Genomic DNA, 23,248 nt, shown 5'->3' on the forward strand with positions numbered 1-23,248 from the left:
TCACCCTCCGAAATAGTTTCCTCTGATGGATGCAATCCGTACCCGGCCAGCAAGATTCTAATAAGTGCCCTATTGTTAGCCAAGAGACAGGACGAAACAGAGAGAAAGAAAGATAGAGTGTTCTGTGTGTGTGTGTGTGTGTGTGTGTGTGTGTGTGTGTGTGTGTGTGAGTGAGCAAGCAAGAGAGACGGTGCAAAGAAGGATAGAAATCCATTTGTATTCCAGGCTGAGCTGTTTGCATGGAAAATAATGGCTTGTGTGTTGCTAGTGTGGTTCAGATGGGGGGGAGGCAGACAATACCACTACTGTTTGTTCTCTTCAAGAAGTTATTGAGAAAGGGAGGGTGAGAAGAAGGAGGGATAGACGAGAAAGGAGAAAGGGAGAGGTCGTCAGTGGATGGAGCTGACCATTGTGAGCCGTGTGGGCATTGGCCTTCAACCATACTGTTCTTTTGGTCAAGCTGTTTTTCAGTTCTAGGCCAGCTTAAAGGTTAACACACTGGAGTGGAAAAAGGAGAGGTCAAACACTGAGGTGAGTTGGTTTTAATCCCATTTGGTAAAACAATATTGGACCTCATTCACCATTCACCTCTAAGACTTTTCTTAAATTAGTTCTGGAGAAACGTCCTAACAAAAAGTCTATGTGAGATGTATGATGTTTTTTTAAAGTACAGAATTGTTGTGTAAGTGGAAAATGTCTTTGTATTAATGATTGGTGAATAAGTTCCATAGTGTTTGAGCAACTCGCTATTCTAAAGCTTAAGAGAAACTAAAAGAAAATAAAAAACGCTTCTATCATTTGGGTCTTCTTTTACCTGGACACATTGAAAATGTACTTACATTACTTTAAATAATGAAACAATATTGCAGTTGCATCTAAAGTACACACTCTTAAATAATAAAGTGCCAGAATGGTTCTATGAAGTAATGCCTTATGTCTAATGTCGGCTTCCCTAAACCTTACTAATAGATGGCCCTTTAAACCTTTAAGCCTGATGTGAAAAAGAGTAGCGAGTAGAGTACACGAGTAGCATTATGATCCCCTTGTCAGTCACAGTGCTTTCTGATCTAAAGTAAGCTTGCTCTGAAAAACAAAGGAAAAAAGAAATTCTACACACTGATGTATTTTACTAAGGTCCGTGTAGACATCACATACATGCTGGAACTCCTGACAGCAGAATTTAATGAGTTAAGAGGGCCTATCACAAACGTTAGAACTGAGAACTCTCAGAGATGTTCAGTTTAAAAAGGTAACAATAACAATAATAATAATAATAAGAAGAAGAAGAAGAAGAAGAAGAAGAACAGTTAAAATAAAGCAAACTTGATTAGAATAATTCCCTTCATACACCAGTGCTGCTCAAAGTGCTTCACAAAGGACAAAAAGACAAAATGTGGCAGAAAATGTGTGCATAAATAAGATCATGCCAGTTTGAAATATGGTAAGAACATGGTAAAATAATATACAAATTTTAGATAAGATAATTAAAAAGAAATAGTTCAATACAACATGAAATAGCAATGAAAAAGACAATAACTGCCCTTGAATGCATAAAAGTAACAGAAAATACAAGCCACAATATTAGTAAGAAAAGTAAGTAAAATCAAAGGAGTCATGAATTAATAATAATATGTCTTCAGCTGCTATTTTATTTCTTTAATTTCTTTGTTGCATAAAAACAAAAGTGCTGCTTTCCCACTTCTCCTCTTGTTAGCTTTTGTTACTTTAAGCCAACATGCAGTTCTGAAAACAAAGAAAAGCTTGAAATACACAGAAACAGAGTTTGTAATGTATGCTGGTGCTATAACGAAATTGGAAACTACTGTGAGGGTGGGTGTGATATGTCCTGGAGCTGTAACTTATCAATCATCTTTTTGACAGCCCAGTAAACATTAAGTTACAATAATTCATTTGTAAGAAAACAAAAACATGTAACTCTTTCTTGGCTTCATGCAGATCAATGTATTGTCTAACATGTTGAAACAAATGGAAAGGATTGTGCTTAATTCAGAATTACACCAAACCCCTCACTACTAGTCACATACAGGAGAATTGTTGTTTTATCTTGAGTTTAACATTTTAACACAGCAAGGCTTCATACACACTAAGGTGTATTATTCAGTAACCACAGGGACTTCTGTACTTCTTGGGCTATTTTTTGGTAATATATAAATCCTTTGGGCCACAGACTGTTTAAGGGAGTAAGGCTATGCAACATGTGAGGGTGTTTAGGTCAATAGTGATATTCTTACCTTTTTTTTTTATTAATATGGGATTTAATTGGAAGTCGAACTGGACTGATAATGTCAAATGTTCAACTTTTAGTAAGGACCCTGGCTGCAGCATTTTAAACTAGTTGGTGTTTCCTTAAATTCGGTTCCTGCTGGAACATCATTACCATAGTGCAGTGCAGTGGTCAAGTTTTGAGGTAGAAAAAGCATGTACTGAGGTCTGAGGTCACTAACGAATCTCAATAGTTCTGTTTCTGTACTAAACAAGAATTGAATGCTAACTGGATTTTTTTAAATATCATTACCATCAAGAAAAACATTTAGATCAAACAGTACCTTTTCATTTCAGAACCTTTATTTTTAATATTGAGAATTTCTGACAGCTGAGCTCTTTCATCTTTTACTTATCTCTCACTCACTCTCTGATCATCATATTAGCCTTTTTATATATTGATACCTGTGCACCTATACCTTTATTCAAATATCTAATCAGCCACATGTGTGCAGGCAGCAGTGTAATGCAGAAAACCATGCAGATACGAGCCAGCAGATTCAGGTAATGTTCACGTTAACCATCAGAAGAGGGAAAAATGTGACCTGGCATGATTGTTGGTGCCAGACAGGCTGATGTGAGTGTTTTTGTAACTGCTGGTCTCCTGGAACTTTCAGCACAACAGTCTCTAGAGTTTATGCAGAATGGTGTAATAAAGAAAAAACATTGGGTGAGTGGCAGTATAGCAGACAGAAACACATTGTTGACTGCAACAGCAGAATACCATGTCGAGTTCCACTTATGTCAGTCAAGAACAGAAAACTGAGGCTCACCAAATTCGGACAGTTAAAGCATGGTCTAATGAATCTCAGTTTCTGCTGAGCAATACAAATGGTAGAGTCAGAATTTGGTGCTAACAGCACATCTGTGTCTCCTTGTGTCAACAGTTCAGGCTGGTGGGTATGTATAAGTGTAATGTTGGTGTAATGTTGTGAGAAATCATTTCTTGGCGCACTTTGAGCATATTAACACTAAGTTTCAGTCCCACAAGCTGTAGTGTTGCTAAACATGTACATTCCTTCATAACCACAATTTATCCATCTTCTAAAGTTAATGTGTGATAATGCCACAAAGCAAAAGTGCTAAACTACTATAATGAATGTGACAGTGAGTTCAGTGTTCTTCAGTTGCCTTCTGTCATAGAATAGGAGATTCTCTGCGTGAAACTGCTTCTGAAAATACTGCAGCAATTATGTGATGCAATCATGTCACCGTGGACCAGAATCTCAAAGGAATGAAACCATGCCATGAAGAATCGATGGTTTTAGTGCAAAGTGAGACCTGCCCAGTAGTAGTATAGCTTTCCTAATATAGTGTTTGGTGAGTGTATAATTTGACTTTTGTCTTATAAAATGCCCTTTCACATGCCATTGAGCTCCTAATTTCATAATTTCACTACTCAGTGCCTTGTTATCCTACACAATACAGATGTTGAATTAATCAGATTAATCAACTTGATCAAAATGAAGATGCTTCATATGAGCAAGCAGATTATAGGGGTGGCCTGACAGGTGGGAAGGCTGGCATTTATTACATTTACATTTACAATTATGGCATTCAGCTGATGCTCTTATCCAGAGCGACTTACAAGGTAACTCGTATTACAGAAGTGGGCCAATGTAGTGTTAGGAGTCTTGCCCAAGGACTCTTATTGGTGTAGTGCAGCATAGTCACCCAGACCAGGAATCGAACCCCAGTCTCCCACGTGGTATGGTAGCTCACTGGCAGGTAGTGGTGTTATCTGTTGTGTCAGAAGAAGAAAGAAACAAAAACCCCATTCATTTATGTTATTAAGAAATCTAACGTCTAACTTGGAGGTCCTCATTTGGGCATTACATCTAGAGAATGGCATGGATCTGTCAGCTGCTTCTGTCCATTCAAAGTGTTGAATCTTTGTGTTTATGACTGTATAAAAGGAGTGTTCCTATGTCTGATTTAAAATTCTCGGAAATACAAAAATAACTGCTTTATTGTGTGTGTGTGTGTGTGTGTGTGTGTGTTTGTGTGTGTGTGTGTGTGTGTTTGTGTGTGTGTGTGTGTGTGTGTGTGTGTGTGTGTGTGTTGTGCATATGGATGGTTAAACGTTTCAAATAAGGTGTCATTTTCCTGTGATGCATGAAGTAAACAACCGGTCCCAACATGGGCCCCCCAATGACCAATTAAACAGTGCTAAACTCTAGATGAGTGACTAGCTGTGGGACAGGTGTCTGGGGGAAAAATAAGATCATTTACATGAGGATATGTCCCAAACACCCACAAAGGATCCATCTGAATTTGTGACTTGCTTTCCAGGTGTGCTTTTGAATCTTTTCCATTATTCCTTTACAAATCGGAATCTAACTTTCAGAAACATATTGTAACCTCCAACTGTATTTCAAAGCATTTAGCACATTCATTAGATCTGAGGAAAAGAAGCAGTCTGGATTTATTACAAAGATACATAAAGCATGCGCGACATAAAAGAAATGCTGGCAGAATATAAATGTTTCCATGTATAGAACGTTGTGATAGGCTAGCTTGCAGCTACAAATACATAGACTTTTACGTGTTCATATTGTAGATGGCATTTGAGTGTCTGTTTCAGGCTGTGTGTGGCCTGCAGTAATTCAGGGCTGATTCATTACTTCTAAAGAATAGATGTCAAGTCCTGAGCTATGTGTGCAATGAGCACAGTGCTTTTGGAAAGAACATGGACTGCAGGTTGACAAGAAAATAAAGCCAGGCTGTTGGTTGGAGTTGATTCTCAGCTTTAATATAGAACTTTTTGTTTGTATTGTCTTTTTGACATTTTGTTATAATTCAAGATTCAATAGTTTCCAACTCCCCAGTGTTTGTCTGTGTTTTTTACTGAGTAAAAATTCCAGTACATTGTCCACATTCTCTCCTTTTAGAGAATAAAAGGACCGTGATTTCAAATGGAAAAGCTTCGCATCAGATCCGAGGTGGCCACTGAAGTTGCCAATCAAATTTCAGTGAAGACCACCAATAGAATCCATCAATGGCTAAGATCACAATCAAAGAATCATTCTGATTTCAGATTAAGAGGTGTTTATATGTTCATGCTACTCAACAGTCTGATGGAAATCTCAGTTTACATGCACGCTCCACTTAATCCAATCCATAATGACGTGCATGTGCAGAGTACAATCTAGTGTACACATTACCATGACAACGGGCATCACAAGAGTCAGCTGAAGAGGAGTAGCACTATGTTACTCAGTTTTCAGTTGGTGTTTTTTTTATTGCTTGAATGACTCAGGAAAGTGTCCTTCACATCTACTTATTAAACCAACTACATTCTGAGGTACATGAGCTATCCAGTCCCACTGCCAATGATCAAAACCTCTGGATGAAAGCGCACAATACCAAGAGTTGGGAGAGAGTATCAGTCATACCAAAGGAATGATGAAATTTACAGATTTTGAGTGGAAGCAAAATTTCCACTTAAAATCTGTAACCGTATGTGTCCACTACTCGTGGCATGGAATTCTCCATCCACTTCAAACATACAAGACAGAGAATGTCATATGCAGTGGACACAAACCGTTAGAGTCCCTATTCCAGTAATAAGGCATGTTGCTGTTGCCTTGCAGATGTGAAGAACATCCTTAAACTTTTGAATTGGGAATTTAATAAGTCACAGATGTTTACATGGCTATTATTCTTCTGTTTAACAGATTACTTTATTCAGTCGGCTAGATTTTGTATTCGGAAAAGCCTTAATCGAACTATACCGGTTTAGGTGTATACACGTATGTATGCTTAGGATTATTAACAGATTCCCAGGCTAAGTATGAACGTGGTTTTGTAAAAGAGAACACTACAACACTTCAACATAACCTAAATGGTTCTTAACTTGAACATATGAATCTAGAAACTATCTAAAGCAATAAAAAAAATAGGAAATGAATGACAACAGTGGGTCTTTGGGCAATGAAGAACATGATCTTTAACCAAGCAATGCAGTCGAAATATGTTTTTTATGTATTTTGTATTTTCTGTATTTTCTAGCCAAAATATGCTGGTTCTGTGCCAAGTATGCCATGTAGACTATAAAGAAGCCAAAAGGTTTCATTGGAACATACTCAAGATGTATCTTTCTTTCAGTGAGTACATGTATCGCTCCAAAGAACCATTTTTTGACAACCTGAGACAAGAGAAGGTGATAATAAGACTGTTTTCAAGCTCATTTGTGTCATTTGTTAGGTGGTTGTGAATTCCAGCTACACTTCCATTTTGCTTGCAGGTCTTTGCCTGCTCCAAAATTTCCACCTGGCATTTCAGCACTGAGCCTTAGGCGGCTAGCTAATGTAATGTAAGGTGCCGACAGCAGATTGGATGTTAGTAGCATTAGAGCTCCGTATCTTTGGCCCGTGGCACTCGACTGTGGCGTATGGCAGCCTTATGAGAGCTCGTCATTACCTCACGATTCACTAGCCACTAATTGGAATGTCACTCCTGTGCCCGGCCGGATACAACTGCACTTCCCAGAGACTTGCAGCTCGCACACAAAGACATACGCCCCTCGCTCCCATTTCTAAAGCAAATTCAATTTCAAAAAGGAAATTGTGCATCGGTAATTGATTTTTATCGTTGTGACATGGTGCAAAAGGGCTCGACTGGCAACTTACATCCACAAGATGAAACAATCATAATTACACAGTCATCAAACTTGACTAATTGCAAAGCCCATAACACCACGGTCAGTTCAGGCCCCTTCAATGCTATTAGCAAAGCTATCACACGACTAGCACACATAGTGCAAGTTCTGCTGCTCATATCCTAATGATTGCCAGTGCCACTTAGGTGAAAGGAAATGAGTAATACTCTATTCCTCTTGAGTGCCATCTACTTGAACAAACTTTGGTGACAGAGGACTTTTAAGGATAATATACATCCTACATGAACTCATTTGTCTTAAGTAGAAATTTGCCCATGATTTGAATGCATGGCATGTGTAGGGAGGAAATGATGAAGTAGTAGCCCGAGTTAAGACGTGCTCTTTTATCTGATGTAATAAAGGAGGAAGGTGCAGTCCTTGGTGCAGTCAAGCAAAGTCAAATGTGTCGCATTGACATGATTAATGATTTTAATAGATATTTTTGGGGAGACTGTTTTAAAGGAGAATGTCAGAAAGATTTGATGATACCCCTGGTGACAAGCAGAAAGGTTTTGATATTTTCCTGTAATTGTGCGAGGTTGCACTGGTCATGGCTGTGGGAGATAATTAACTTTGAAAGAGTTTCCAGTGTTGGAGGCCACATGTTGGCCTTTGATTGAAGAAAGATGGTGATAGGAAGGTCAATCTGGACTGAAGACAAACTTTGCTTGAAGAACTTAATTTCACATCACTAATTCAGTTCTTGCAAGAATTAATCATTTATAAAATGACAAACTTCATTTTTTGTTTTCAATCATCAATCAGTCAGTATATATATATATATATATATATATATATATATATATATATGTATATATATATATCCATCATCCAATATCTGAAAAATATCAGCATAGAGCTCTAGAGAATTTAAATTTAAATTACTAAATGTACTAATGTGCCAAAAATATATAAATGAATTTAATTCTGTATAAGCAAAGTCATCAGTGGGTCGTTAATCTAAAGCATGTAGGCATTGCGTTGACCTAATTAAAATTAAAATATGTAGGCATTGCGTTGACCTAATTAAAATTAAAATATTGCTATGTATTGTATTTTTGCCCCCACTGGAGAATCACCCACAATTTTTTTCAAACTTAGGGGCTTTCAAAATATTACAGTGTTAAAATTCAGTTTACACAATATTGTAACCATTGGAACTTTAAAATAGTAATTTCACTTCAGGTAAAGAAATTATAGTTTCTCCAGAGACTTTTTAGATGTGCAGGGCAGCTCGGTCACATTGAGATTCCATGATTTATTTCACAGTTGTTTCATGGTCGTATTAGTCTGAGCAACATCAAAGCTTATGGTAAAGATGGCAGTGCTGTCCTGTCATACTTAATGCACATCCTAGAGTACCAATGTTGTGTCTTTATTTATTTATTTTATTTAAAAAACAGAAATCATTAAAATGTATGGTTTCATATTCCCTTCACATTATTGCTTAAAATGACATTAGCAGTGATGTGAATATGAATCCAGAAGATAGAATTTGCGAAACACAGTCAGTGACATTGCTCTGTTAGTCAAGTCTGAACAGTGGCATGAACATCTGCTGCCCTATGTGTTAGCCTTGGTTACCATACCAACAGTGTGTTATAGGATCCTTCTTGTATCTATGCTAATGGTATTCCACTCTGGCGTGTGTAATGTCAACCCGCTGCAGGCCATTTCTCATTCAAAGTCAATCAAGGTGGAGGAAATCATTCTTGCTCGCATTAATATAACCAGGGGTTTTCAATCCAGTCCTTTGGGGCTACCAACCAGTGTACATTACACATTCTTTTCTGGATTTAAACACCCCTGAGGCCGGTAATCAAGGGCGGTAGAATGTAGGTCTGTTAAGGAAATAGAAAAAAAAACACATAAGTATGTGGACAGGCTAAGGCTCCTAGGGAGCTAGCTGTTTTTTCCCCCCTTAAGCCGTTAGGTTGTTTTTACAGAGGTGCTTCAGTGGGAATGCAGACATGCCTTTAGAACATACTAGACTTTATAACAGACCTCAACAAATAGCAAATAAATATGTTATTGTTTGCTGATGATTATTGATTATCTTATTAGTTCTGCTATTATAGTTCTTTAAGTTTGTATGCATTAATACATGTTTCCGTTCCAAGTATGAACTACTTATGTGATTAATATATTAAAATGATTTAAACTTTGTCATTAATAATGGTATGTGAATAATGTAATCATTAATATATTCTTAACACGTTGTAAATAATAAAAAATAATGAAACATAAATAATATAAACACTTCAACATTTCATGTTGCAAAAGGATTTTAAGTCAGTATTAATAGTAGTTAGAAACATACTAAAACTAGTAATTGCATTCTGTGTTACTTACATACTAGGCATGTATAATAATAATAATAATAATAATAATAATAATAATAATAATGAAGCTATTATTACAACTACTAATAACAATTGGTTTTGTGTATGCTAAATGGTCTGTTTGCTTATGTTAGAAAACATACCATATTAAATGTGTTATTATATCCATACATGTCACATTTTAGGTTTTTTTAATATTTTCATTCCCAATGTAATTTTTCAGCAAAATAAATAAATAAATAAATAAAAAAGTCAAATTTGCCATTGAGTTGTACATTATTAAAATTTCAGATACTGAAAAAATACCAAGAAAGCTGTTAGCAAAAATAGCAAAATGAATAACTTTTCAGTTATATGTAATACTGGGAATCCTTTTTCTCATACTGCATCTGTCTTTGCACCCCTCCTCTCTTTAAAAAGGCTGATTTAATTAAGGCTTTCCATTCACCAGATGGAGAACTTCATGTTTCAGTAAATAGATTGGATTCAAGAAGTCTCCCTCCACAGACAATAAGTGGTGTTGTCTCATAAATTCTGTGTAATGCCTTGGGAAACTCTTCTATTTTGAGGACTGAAGCTGTCATTTAGTTCCTGGAACCCTTCAAAGATTCCAAGTGCACCCAGCAATTGGCTTCTGGTTTTTGTAGGCAGTTTTTTGTTTCCTCCAGTGATTTCCTGGGTCGGGAAAATTATGACTTTTTCAGCTGCGTTCACCACAAGATCATTGTTAACAAAGTCAAAGCAATGTCTTCTGTACTAATCTATTTCTTCAATGTTTTTAAACCATAGAATGAAATCCCATGTCGCAGTCTCCCCATCAACAACCTCTCGGAGTGTTTCCATGACAAGCAGCTTCGGTATTCTAATGGAAGACTAACTGGCTCCAGGGCTCTGTCCACATCATCTGGAAAAGGGGAGAGTGGGGCAGACGGGAAGTGGTCAAACAATGGACGGCTGTTCTGTTCTTCCAATGGTCATCATGATCTCCATCATGCCTGGTTTGGTAGGGAGTGAGCTAAGAATGTCCAGACATGAACTAAGAGGCAGCCAGCTGACTGAAGGCCTTGATGTACCCCGGCCCAGAGCCAAGCGTGGATGGATCTGGAAACAGCTGTTTGTTGAGGAAGAGGATCCAACACAGAAAGTAATTGGTCAGGTAAATGCTTTTTCTTTCGCCAATTTTATGATTGACTGGTTTCATGACGGTAAGAAAATGATAAGATATTTATAAAAGATAAATGGCTATCTTGCTAACCTACATTCTAATTAATTAATTAATTATTAATGAGGTCCTTTAATCTAATGAAAGGAGCTCATTCTGCGAGTACATAAATATAATTACACTATTAGAAAGTAATAGTTAAAATAATTTAAAAAGTTAAAATAATGTTAATGTTAATTTGAACATAAACCTTTATATTATTATTGGCATGTTTAATTACAAATGAGTAATGTAATGTTACAGACATTTGATTGTAATTTATTATGGCAAATAAAAAAGTAAATAAAGTAGTTAAATATACAACCATGTCAGCTCAACCTCATGTAGGTGCTACTTTAGACATGCTTTTAAAAAGGGTTCCATATAGCACCAAAAGTTGGCATCCAATATTGTCATGTTAAATTTAAAAAAGTCGGTTTAGTGCTATATGGAATAATTTCTGCTAAATGCATACTTTGAGTTTCTAACTCACTTTTCTTTGTGTACATTTACTCTTATACTCAATACGTATAAAGTCAAAGAAGAGGCTTTAAACTTGTCATGACAAAAATGTCACAATTCCAAAATTCCTGAACCTCATATTTCCAAAAACATTCTAAACATTATGTTATGGGCTGTTAATGACCTGCCTCAAGCCACAATAAATATAAAACATATGAATATAAAACAAAGAAATAAATATAAAAAATTAAATGTTTAACATATTAAAACAAAAACACATTAATTGTACACATAAGTAAAACATGTGCTCTAAAAAGTTTAAAAGTCAGATTTTGTTATTTTGTTGAGGAAAATCAAAAACATTATAACATTACAATCATTAGAACAACTGTGTCCAAAACAGTACTCACCAGGTTGTCTCTACACAGTGATCAAACACCATTAGAAAGTTTCTTGGATTAACCTTAATCTGGCCCTGGGGAAAAGGACCATGTCTGATTTTATAATACTACTTGCTTGCACCTCCCATGATGTCTATCTAATGTCTGTCCGGCATCTGCTTTGTACTTTTGGGTTTACAATGAATACACTATATGTCCAAATGTTTGTGGACACATCTTCTAATGAATGCATTCATCTACTTTAAGTTGCACCCATTGCTTACAAAGATGTGTTAATGCACACACACACACACACACACACACACACACACACACACACACACACACACACACACAGCTTGTCTAGTCCCTGTAGAAAAGTATTGCCTATAGAATAGGACTCTCTGGAGCAGATAAACATGAATCTATTAGCCTCATGCCAATTTCAGTCATGGGCTATAGGGGTATGACACCCCTAGCATTGAGCTGTGTAACACTGTAACTGTGTTCTCTAGGATGATGGTGCCCCACCCAATACTTTTGGGATATATATATATATATATATATATATATATATATATATATATTTATATATTTATATATATATTTATATATATATATATATATAATTTTAGGATAAAATGATTAATAAAAAATATGAAGCTTCCTTAGCTTACATCATATTTAGGAATGCATCTGTTGTTGCAATCATTTAAGCCACTGTAATTACTGTAATTGACCTGCTGCTTAAATGTTTTCTACTTAGCTAAAATCAAACTACGACAGAGGAGACTTTGCTATCAGGTACATCTTGTCTGGAGAAGGAGCAGGAGAGGCGTTCATCATTGACGAGTACAGTGGTGAGATCCATACTCTAAAGAGCCTGGACAGAGAGGAGAAAGCCTTCTACGTTCTCCAAGCCCAAGCTATTGACCGGAGGACTGGTCAGCCAGTGGAGCCCGAGTCTGAGTTCATCATCAAAGTCCAGGATATCAATGATAATGCCCCGGAGTTCATAAATGAGCCCTATGTGTCCAGTATTCCAGAGATGAGTCCGATAGGTATGGCTGCCTCTGTTGCCTATGTTTCTCAAAGTGTGATTCATCTTTTTCATGTGCATGGAAGTCTAGAGAAGGACTATCTGAAACAGTGGCACAGCTACAGAGGATGAGTTTCATTCATTACAGCATCTGGCAGAATATAGAAAGAAGGAAATCCTTGGACTGCAATGAAAGAAAAGTACAGACAAAGCAGATTTTCATACATATTCCACACATTTCAAATTCTTAGTGAGTTTAGATACTCCTTTAAAAAATATCTTTTAGTTATGTAATTTGCATTGTTTGCCATGTGAGGTACATTTTGAGCTAATAATAATAGTACTAATATAAACAATAATTCTAGATATTTTTTTTCAGCCCCCCTAAATTAATGTACTTTATTTAGTTAAACATGTTACTTGAACACTGCATTACATTACATTACTTTTAAATTTAAATGTTCTGTTTCACACAAAGTGATCTAGCTGGTCCTAGATCATTTAGGTAATTTAGGTAAGTATAAATGCCACACCATTTAGGCTGGAACCATTTAAGGTAGAACATTTCAAATATAATATATAATAATATAATAATAATCTAGCAAATATGGTCATTCCACAGCATTCTGTGAAAATTATTGATAGTTTTTATTTTTGTTTGTGTCCCTCATACTGTTCCTAGTCCTTGTTTAATACTGAACATGGAGATTGTTTTTGCTGATAAGGTGTGGGGTTTTGCCGGTAGACAATATTGAAGAGTTTTTGTAAACAAAGTTTGTGCATACAGCAACTGGTGAGATACCCATGTTCAGTATGAAGTTCTGGCCAATATAGCTGAATATTGAGAATTATTCTGTTCTTATTATAAACCCCACAGATAGCGAGAATGTGAATAAGCCAAAGAGATAAAAATAAAGTCATTGACAGCTTTATATATTCACACAAGACATCAGTAGTACATAGCACATCAGTAGTAGATTTAATTTATCTAGTAGCCACAGATTTAATTTATTTATGAGTTAACGTCAGTGAAATTAATTGCAATAAAGATCATAACACAGTTCCTCTGCCTGTAGATGAATACATTTTTCAAGACAGGCAGCAGCTCAGAAGGCCAGTCAGGTGACATGTTCCCAGTTCATCCAAGGATCTTAGCAGCAAGTACAAGTAAATCTGAGTTTAATTAAAAACTGTACTAAATACAGACAATGAGGAAGGAGGGAAAGAAGCTGAAGAAGACAGCAGGAGATGATAAAATGTGTGTGAGAACATTTAAGTCACGTTAGATCTGTGTCTAAAACTAACTATCAATAGACAGGTCAACTTAAACAAACAGCGTGCAATATTTCTTATTGATTTTCTGCCTTTTTGGGATATTTTTATTAATGCCTCATAACTCTTCTAGTAAAGGCTTGGGCCAAACCATAAATCCCAAGTGAAACCCCTGTACTGGCAGCTGTGAAGTTAGAATAAGACCACCCACTAAAGACAGCAATTGTTATAAATGAAAATCCACTTTGACCATAGATCTTGAGGTGAAGACGTTGTGGTAACCTGTTGTGCCATCCTCCACAATGTGTATCACTAATGGAAACATCTTTAAACCAGACCTGCATGTCTTGGGGCCAGATGATAACGATGATGCATCAGTGTATGAACTAACAGATGTCCAGGATGGATAGCGCCTCAAGGGTCAACTAGCAGCTGCTGTTTCTGCACCTGTTGCTCCCCTGTTGATGTTTTACTGAATCACGACTATTACCAATAACAATGGTCAGAAATAAACACTGTAAATAATTAAAATAAACTATGGGATCAGCCCATTGAGGACCATTTTACAGTATCATAGCTTTATATTTACATTTACATTTAAGGCATTTAGCAGATGTTCTAATCCAGAGCGACTTACAAAAGTGCTTTGCTATTTACCCAAGAAAAACCTCAGCTAGTTTGAAGAGGCATAAAATTCAAAGATACCTCTAAGCTTTAAACACAGAAGGTGGCATCTCTTACTTTATGCTAATATGCCTTAGAGTAACACAAATGACCAACACTAGACACAGTTAGCTACTCAAATACTGTACCAAATACAATATAACCATGTTGATTATCTAGGAAATACAGGTTAATAAAGGTTATAAATATAGCTATCACAAATGTTTGCATTCATTAGGTCATCTAAAAAACTTTGTATACTAAATTGCTGATTTTACGTTGGCATTCTTTTTCCTAAGAATGGGAATTTAAGACATTGTCATTACCATTTACAAGATTGTAAACTTACTTATAACTCTGAGCTCTGGCCACTGAAGGTAGCCTCATGGCAAGTTCTAATCTTGAGCCATCCTGCTCTCTCCTCCAACACTCCTTGGCCAACGTTGGCGTCTGTAAGCTGGTTCAGCTGAGCTGGGGACCCAGTGCTTTCCTCTGACTGTGCTGGCTGCCTGGCAGCAGTTCCAAAAGAGGCGGTGGCTGGCCTTGCATGTGTCAGAGGAGACATGTGATAAATGGCATCAGGAGCTTTGCTAGTAGGAGCTCTGGATGAGTGGGTTAATTGGCACTTCCAAATTGGGAGAAAAAACAGTAATCATGAAAATTAGATGCAAGGTATAGAAGAACTATGCCATTTGAAAAAGGGCATGTCAGGGAAAAATCTTGTTACTCCAAAATAACTTTCAATGGACATCTGTGTAAACAATTTTATTCCATGTCATTTTTGAACATTGCTATTGATCAATTTAACATAAGAATTTGACACTATGAAAAAGAACAACTTCAAGGCCAGATCCAAATTATGTCAGATTTACATTTAAATTTACAGCATTTAGCTGATGTTCTTATCCAGAGCAACTTACAAGGTGACTTGTATTACACAGGTGGGCCACTGTAGTGTTAGGAGTCTTGCCCACGGACTCTTATTGGTGTAGCGCAGCATACGGTCACTCAGACTGGGAATTGAACCCTGGTCTCCCACATGGTGTAATAGCTCACCGGCAGCTAGCGGTTTCATCTGTTGCGCCACCAACCACCATTTAAAGTTCTTGCATTACAGGGAGAAGTTGTTGGTTTTTTTATGTTCAGAAAAATACTGCTAAAGTCAGAGTTCTGGCACTAGGCACCTCAGCAAACAACAAGTTTGTTTGACAACAGTTAGCAAACAATAACAATTACCTGTAGACCAGTGCTTATAAAATGCACACCAGATTCCATCTGTTAAGGCTGATGCAACTTTCAACAGAAGTCAGCGTTAAAAGATTTTATTCCAAGTAATTTTGGAGCATTTCTATTGGCCCATTTAACATACAACTGTGATACATTGTAAACAACAACTGCCAGATTCACATTATTTACATTTGCAAAACAACATAAATAGAAGTGAAAAACTGCAAACATGGAGATAGAGGTTGTTGCACCACAGCGACGATATAAATGTACTGTACATTCCAGAGCTTGTGTTGTTATGATTCTAACCCTCTCCTGAAATTTTACTCTCCAGGTGCAGCAGCGCACTGGAGCTGGCATGTCATGTTTATGGATGAAGAGGTTCATTTGAAAATGAACTGAATCAACCAAAATGATGCTTTTTTAGCTTTGAACGCTTTCTCTGCTGTATCATTTCCCCACATGTTTTTTTTTCCTTGCTCCATGCTAAGGTGTCCAGGTTTTCTCACTGTGAGGGTGGCTTCTGCTACTTAAAAGTATTGGTTTGAGATATGATATGCCCGAATCCGTGCAATATGATTTATTTCTGCCTAAATATTGTTATCATTACTATTGCCTTTTTATTGCATGCGCATTACCATTTCAATTTGTACGTAATCTGTTTCAGCTGCATAATGTCTTTATTGCAATAAATCATACTGCAGAGGAAAGGAAACTAGAGAAGCCAGGAAAGAGAGAGCAAGGTGAAAAGAAATAAACGTGGACACAGAAAAAGGGATAGCCTTGCGCTGGAGAATATTGCAGTCAAAGATATTCATAAGAGAAAGAGAGAGAGAGACTAAAAAAACAACAGAGGAACAGAAATCACAGCGATAGAGTGACTGGCAGAGAAGTTGAAAGAAAGAGAGATAAAAAAGAATGAAAAAGGAGACACGATAAGAACGTGGAAAGAGAGATAAAAAAGGCAGCGGAATGATGAAGAATAAAGAGCGAGAGATAGACAGGGAGGCATGGAAGAGAGAGAGAGAGAGAGAGAGAGAGAGAGAGAGAGAGAGAGAGAGAGAGAGTTAGAGCTGGGGTAAAGAATGTCACACAGACCCTGCAACTGTCACGCTCACCTGCATCACCTTCTCTGTGGCTTATACACACACACACACACACACAGGTTATTTACATGAGTCAAAGGCTACCCCTGACAATGTGTATACCCTGTCTCTTTCTGTGTGCAGGGACCACGGTTGTCCAGGTGACAGCCATGGATGCAGATGACCCCATGTTTGGGAACAATGCCAAACTCATCTATTCTATCCTGCAAGGAGAGCCCTACTTCTCCGTGGAGCCCAAAACAGGTAGCTGACAAGATAGCTTTTTATTTGCATCTCTAAACATAGCCGCTTTTACTTTTCTTAGGCTCAGTGAAATAATATTATATCACAAATTTAAACTTATTTCAATTAAAATTTTAGCCAAATTAAATTTAAACACATTTCCCCTTACTCCGAATGTATTTGATCACCTAGAACCATTTGATATTTAGTGTTTGCTTCATTTCTAGCAAGAAGTAGAAGCTTAAATTCCAATTAGCATCATGCAAACTGAAAGCCTAAATTAGCACATACTCATTTAGCCTCATAACAGCTTCAAAATCACATTGATGCTCCAGTGACTTGTAGTAAGGACTATAGCATCTCTATCATTACTACTCTGTGCCAGAACGCTGCTAACTACACTATTTAAGCTATGCTGATGAAGTGAGCAGGACAACTATAAGAACTGGGAGATGCATAACGCTGAGTAAAGTCCTGTAATTTAACTCTACTGGCTCAGTCCACATGCTTCTTTCACTTTCAGTGACTGTTCTGTATCTCTCAGCTTGTCCAGAAATGCATATGAAAAGCATGTCATGTAGGGGTGGCTTAAAGTGTGAATTAAACTTCCTGACTGTAGGGGGAGCCCAGGAGCAGGAGTTAGCATTTCTTGCATAATGCTACTTTAAGTAATCTTTTTTGTCCCAAATATGGTTGATCAATCTAAAGTTAACTTAATTAGCTGATCTGAGTGTGCCTTCAAACATTTGGCTCAGTCACTAAGATCTATGACATGGGACTAAGATGTCCCAATGCACATCAGATAAAATCTTAATTTTTTTTCCATGTGTTGCAGATAGAGACCACAGTACACCAAATTTAGGTGGTCTCCATTCGCTCAATTCGCTGCGGGAATTGTGAGCAGATCCACACAATTCACACAGCATCTTTTTTCTAGTATAATTCTTCAGATCTTTATTATGATTCAACTGAATTGACACAGCATCTTTTTACATGTAAGGAAACTGACAACATTCTCTTGTCTTCTTCTAAGGTATAATAGTGACCTCATGGCCAAACATGGACAGAGAAGCAAGTGAGAAGTATCTGGTCGTGGTTCAAGTGAAAGACATGTTAGGATTTTCTGGAGGCTACAGCGCTACAACAACTGTGACCATCACCCTTACAGACGTCAATGACAATGGACCAACCTTCCAACATAGTGAGTCAAAGCCAGTACTTTTCTTAGCTGATCAGACTAAAAGTACTTCTTTTATTTAAATAGTGAACGTAAAATTTAACATCTAGTATATACCATTACAATTCAGACTGTCTGGGGTAATTTGGGGACATTTTGATGTACTTTATCTTGCAGCCAGTCAGAACCCTTGCGAATTGCTGTACAGGAACTCTTTTTGGGGACCAAAAAGATCAAAAAGGGGCATTTGGACTTTGTCCTATAAATGTCTGTTTGTGTATTCTGGTTAAATCAGAAGTGAGCATGGCATAATCCTGAAATTTATGTCAGGTCATTTAAGTGGTATTTCATTTAAGCTTTAGATATTTAAGATAAGATTTAAGCTTTAATGCTTTCCTTATCTACTTGAACTGTAGCCCATGATGACTGTTGGGTGACTAGTCCTCATGGCTAGCAGATCAGGCAAAATGTAGGTATGGTTGTTTTAAATGCAAGCCAGACATCAGTGGACTCCCTGACTAAAGTCCTTCCCTACTGAGCTGCAAAATAAAAGAAATATTTCATCTGGCCTAAAATGCAAAAAAAGATTATTTCATTTCAGTTTAACATTTACTTTTAAAAATGTCCACGTGTCACAACATCCCCAGCAGAGCCACTGCTCCACATGCAGCAAATGCAGACCACACACTGTGTGCAAGGCAGCAGATCTTTGCTGGAGTTTCAAACAAGTAAACTGATACAAAACCAAAACAAACAAACAAATGAATACAACATTAATAATTACCTTGAATGTTCATCACAAATGTTTTTCCTTATTCCGAATCATTCTTCAACAATAATGGTATAATGAAAAAACAGGTATGATGAAATGCATGTTAAACATAAATAACAGGTTTAGGTCATTCCCACTTCCAATTTATATCCATTTACAGATACAGACATTTGAAAGGTCTGAATGTCTGCAGAACACAGGCATTGTGTTGCTCAATTTGGATTCGATTTTAACAGAATGAAAACAAAAATTTCCAACAGATAAAATATTACACACAGTTTTTGAGACAATATAACCAAGTTGCAAAATTCAAGTTTAAATATTTTAAGAGTGCAGAGGAAGGTACGCTGCTTTGGTGTTTAACTGAACTTTAACATTTCCACTTTTTTTCCAAAAATGCAACTTGAGCCTGGCACCATGAACTTGTTACAATGGCTTAAAACATGATTTTTTTACATGAAGATGTATGTAAAGTTAAGCTTTTTCAAGTGAAAAGAAAAAAAAACATATAACTTTTGAAATCCTGAAGGACACTGCAAGTTGAATTGATTTTTTTTTACCAATATTTGTGGACAGTAGCATAAAGGGGCAATACAAAACTCCTGGGGTTTGGTCTTGACCTTCAGTTCAACAAGTTTCACTCAGTTGGGATACTGTGTGTAATCCTAGTTTCTTTGTGCTGTACTTTTACATTTTTGAAGGATCACAGACTTCTTCTTTTAGACTGTGGTCGGATACCTCCTCCCTCGGTTCCAGCTCTGGTAGAACATTCCATCTCTTTGATCCACTCTTTAAACTACTAAGCCAGGCCCCATGACTCAGCATGAATAAAGAAAACTTTCTGGAAGAGCTGGCTTTGAACTGGACAGGAAAGAATGAAGCACTTAGTTATGCACCATCTATATAAATGCATGAGCTGCAAGGTAGAATACTGCAGTTTGGTTGTGGGGTCATATGTTTAGATGTGTATACTGAATCACGATTACTTGGAGGGGCAATTTTCATGAGCTTTGGAACCCTGGATTTCTATTGAACATGGTTGACATGCACAAACAATTTGTTGCTACTGTTTCTTCTAAAAGACTTTGTCATTTTCCCTTTCACTGATACTGCTGCCAAAGGTGGTGTTTTACACCACTAGAACCCTGCTATGATGGGCCTTTTTTTATTATCAAAGTCATCGCTTTCAATTAAATCAAAAATCTTCTCAGACAAAGTGTATTTTGTTTTATACATCACTTTTAAATAATCTTTGTTTTGTTAGAGAGCATCATGGAGCAAACCAATCCCTAATGTTTCAATATTACTATAGTTTTAATTAGAGTTAAAGACCCCCAACATGCCACATAATTTGACTAATCAACTCGGTTAATAACCAAATTATTTGCCAGCAAATTTTTTGAGTTGATTAGTTGGTGCTATCATCATGTGTGCTAACTAGGAACAGTGCTAACTAGAAACAGGATGCATTTCAACCATGGATTAATCCCTAAAGTTTAACCATAACAGCGTTGAATACAGTTTTACTGCTGCTGTTACTTTAATATTAGCAGGAACATTAATTAAAACAGTAAAGGTATTCATATATATTGTCTTCATTGCTAGTTAGCAAATGCATAAAACGACCTCAAGCTAAATTTTAAAGCTACAATTTAAATTGCCACAAAATTTAAATTGCTACAATAGAGTTCACAATAGTTTTTTTGATTACAGCCCTAGTTAACTACAGTTTTTAGTACCTCTGCAAAAACAGTTGGTAGGGCTGCCATGAGGTAATTTTGGATGCCTTCAAACCATTTTGAACCTATAATGGTCGGATTTTCAAAAATATATAAATTTAAGATACTGAAGATTTTTTTGTTATTGAAATGCCACATGGAGTTTGCAATAGTTACTAACTAGCAAGATCCAATAAAACATTTTATGTATATTGTTATGTGTATATTTAAATGTAATTAATTGCTTTTTATTGGCTTAAATTTTACTTATGTTTTAAGATTTAGCAGAATTCAGTCCAAGTTATACTGATGTTCCTTCCCTCTTATTCCTTCATTATTCTTGCAATTCAATTAACATTTGTGATATTTATTTCTATAATTAATCTCTATAATTAACTCAGTAAATAAGCAACCTGTGCTAATCCACTCTGGTACCACTCTGTCTGAGCTTTGGGTATAAATATGAATGTTCTATTTTTCTTGAGGTTCTGTAGCAGTGATTACCTTGTTAGTATATATGAATTAATATTTCTTTGTGGTGTGACGTATTCTTCTAGTGAGATCAAGTCTGGCTGCTTTTCCACAGTCTGTTCATTATCAGAGTTTCTTACTACTGATTGTTTTGGATGTTCAGTTTTCTCAGTTGCTCACCTCACAGCAGGACAGTTTCCACACCAGAGTTCAAGCACATCTGTGTCTATCACCATAGTTATCATGGATAGGCTTCAGATGAGCGAAACACTCCATGTCCTCTAGCGTTTCCTTTTCAAGTATGATCTGCTTGTTTGTTAAGTACTGCAACCTGTGTGCAGCTCCTTCAGAAGCAGAAATACACTTTATTATTTACAATAACATGATTTTGACGAATCTAGGTCTATTTATCTAAGATATCTCCATATTGTTTTTACTATTTTTAACATTGCAAAATGACAGTGAAAACAGCCAAACTATTAACACATATGGGACTATGCCAGCAATCAAAAACATGTTAAAGCAAGGGAAGCTAAGGTTGTGTTTTCTTTCTAATTAGGTTAATCTTGCTCTTGTGGGTACAGAATATAAATTTACATAATGTGCCCTGTGAAAAACATTCCAATAACCAATAAATGACTTCGGTGTTAGCAAGCCATCTAATCTCCCAGCAAAAGCAAGTTGAACTAAAGCTAACTAAACCAACTACTGAGCTAAAGCTAACCCAATTAGCATATCCAAAAGCCATGCCAGTGCACCATGTGTGTATTCCCACAATGTACACACACATTAGTGTCTACAACACAACCTGTACATGTACAGCTCATTTCTCACCCATTTGCACTAATATGTTTAGTTCTACTGCATAGCTGACTGGCAGTTTTTGTATATATATATATATATATATATATATATATATATATATATATATATATATATATATATATAATATAAAAAAATATATAAACACCATGTTCCTTGGGACAAATCTTTTTTTGTCTAAAGACAACTGAAGCAGATATTAGCATTGTACTAATTATAGGACTCTATATTGAATTCTAAAGCGGTGTCCGAAACTGTGGCCTTTTCACTACACACTATGAGGTTTCTCATTTTGCTGTGGTGTTCGAAAACATAGTGGCAAATGTTCAGTACACTCTCATAATCTGCCCAATAAGTAGTTTACAAACAATGTACACTATTAGACATGGGATACCCAGAATCCATTACATTGTTTAGTTTGAAGATTTATGCACAGCTTCTCTGGGGAAGACTGACGTTCAGATTGCTTATGCTATGCAATCTGCTGTCACAGAGCAGTGAGCTTACACACGCACTGATGTGTCTGAAATCATTCACTACCTTGTCAAATTCTGTTCCTTTTAATAGTTCTCTATATAGTGATCTAGATTTTCACATGTAGGGATTGTAAATACAGTAAAGTTTCGAACACAGCTTAAATCCGTTCTCTTAACTGTGGTGTAGCCTGAGCATACTGTATACTCCCCTTGTCCTAAGAGTTAAAAAAGACCCAAAGACAATCTCTTCACCCTGGTCATGTAAAGCTTTCATGGAAGTAAATGAACAAAGACGATGTTTCACTTTCTCTAATATTGGGGTCACTCTAGAAAAAGTCATGAAATTTCCATCAGAAAAAAAGATGTATGGGGTTTTCTCTGCAGTTAAACATTGTAACGGGTAATTGTTGTCAACACAAGGGTTACATCCCCCTTATTAGAGAAGAGAAGATTAGAATGAGCACTTAACTGTTGGAGGTTCTGGAGAAAAATAAGAAAAGCATGAGGTATCCTTCTATTCTGATAGACAGCAGAAAGATTTCTATGATGTAGAAAGCTGTAAAAGAAATAGAAAGTTCTTAGAATGAATATTATTCATCTGAGACTGAGGTGAGATCAGTCTGACCGGAAAGTGATAAACCACCCGAGAGACGTTATTTTGAGCTTTAGGAACAGGAGGAAATTGCTCAAGTTTCACTCTGGTTTCAAACAGCAATGTCTAGGCATGTCTAGAAGAATTGAATATGATCTTTAGATCTTTAGAATTTCTTTCTTCTGTTTAATATTAGATGTCTAGCAGTGGTTCTCAACCTGTTTGAAAAGTAAGACCTTCCAAAAAACATAGGGGTTCATGTTAACTGTTAACTGAGCCAGCTCGCTATTGTATCATAAACTGTGGAATACTGTCTAAAGTTTGCTAGTTGTTGGGTCGCCACACAAAAGCTTTGTCATTTTA

At 36.5% G+C, this 23,248-nt stretch overlaps 1 protein-coding gene across 1 annotated transcript in view; it reads left to right on the forward strand.

The window, feature by feature from the left end:
- Positions 1–440: 440 nt before the first annotated feature.
- Positions 441–23,248, forward strand: part of cdh19 (cadherin 19, type 2) — a 45,879-nt gene continuing 23,071 nt past the window's right edge. The window contains exons 1-5 of the mRNA XM_072658557.1: positions 441–531; positions 10,075–10,441; positions 12,095–12,389; positions 16,759–16,878; positions 17,891–18,058. Coding sequence (XP_072514658.1) covers positions 10,232–10,441; positions 12,095–12,389; positions 16,759–16,878; positions 17,891–18,058 — 793 coding nt within the window. The 5' untranslated portion in view covers positions 441–531; positions 10,075–10,231. The remainder of the gene's footprint in view (positions 532–10,074; positions 10,442–12,094; positions 12,390–16,758; positions 16,879–17,890; positions 18,059–23,248) is intronic.

This window comes from Salminus brasiliensis, chromosome 1 (assembly GCF_030463535.1).
Source record: "Salminus brasiliensis chromosome 1, fSalBra1.hap2, whole genome shotgun sequence".
NCBI lineage: Eukaryota > Metazoa > Chordata > Actinopteri > Characiformes > Bryconidae > Salminus > Salminus brasiliensis.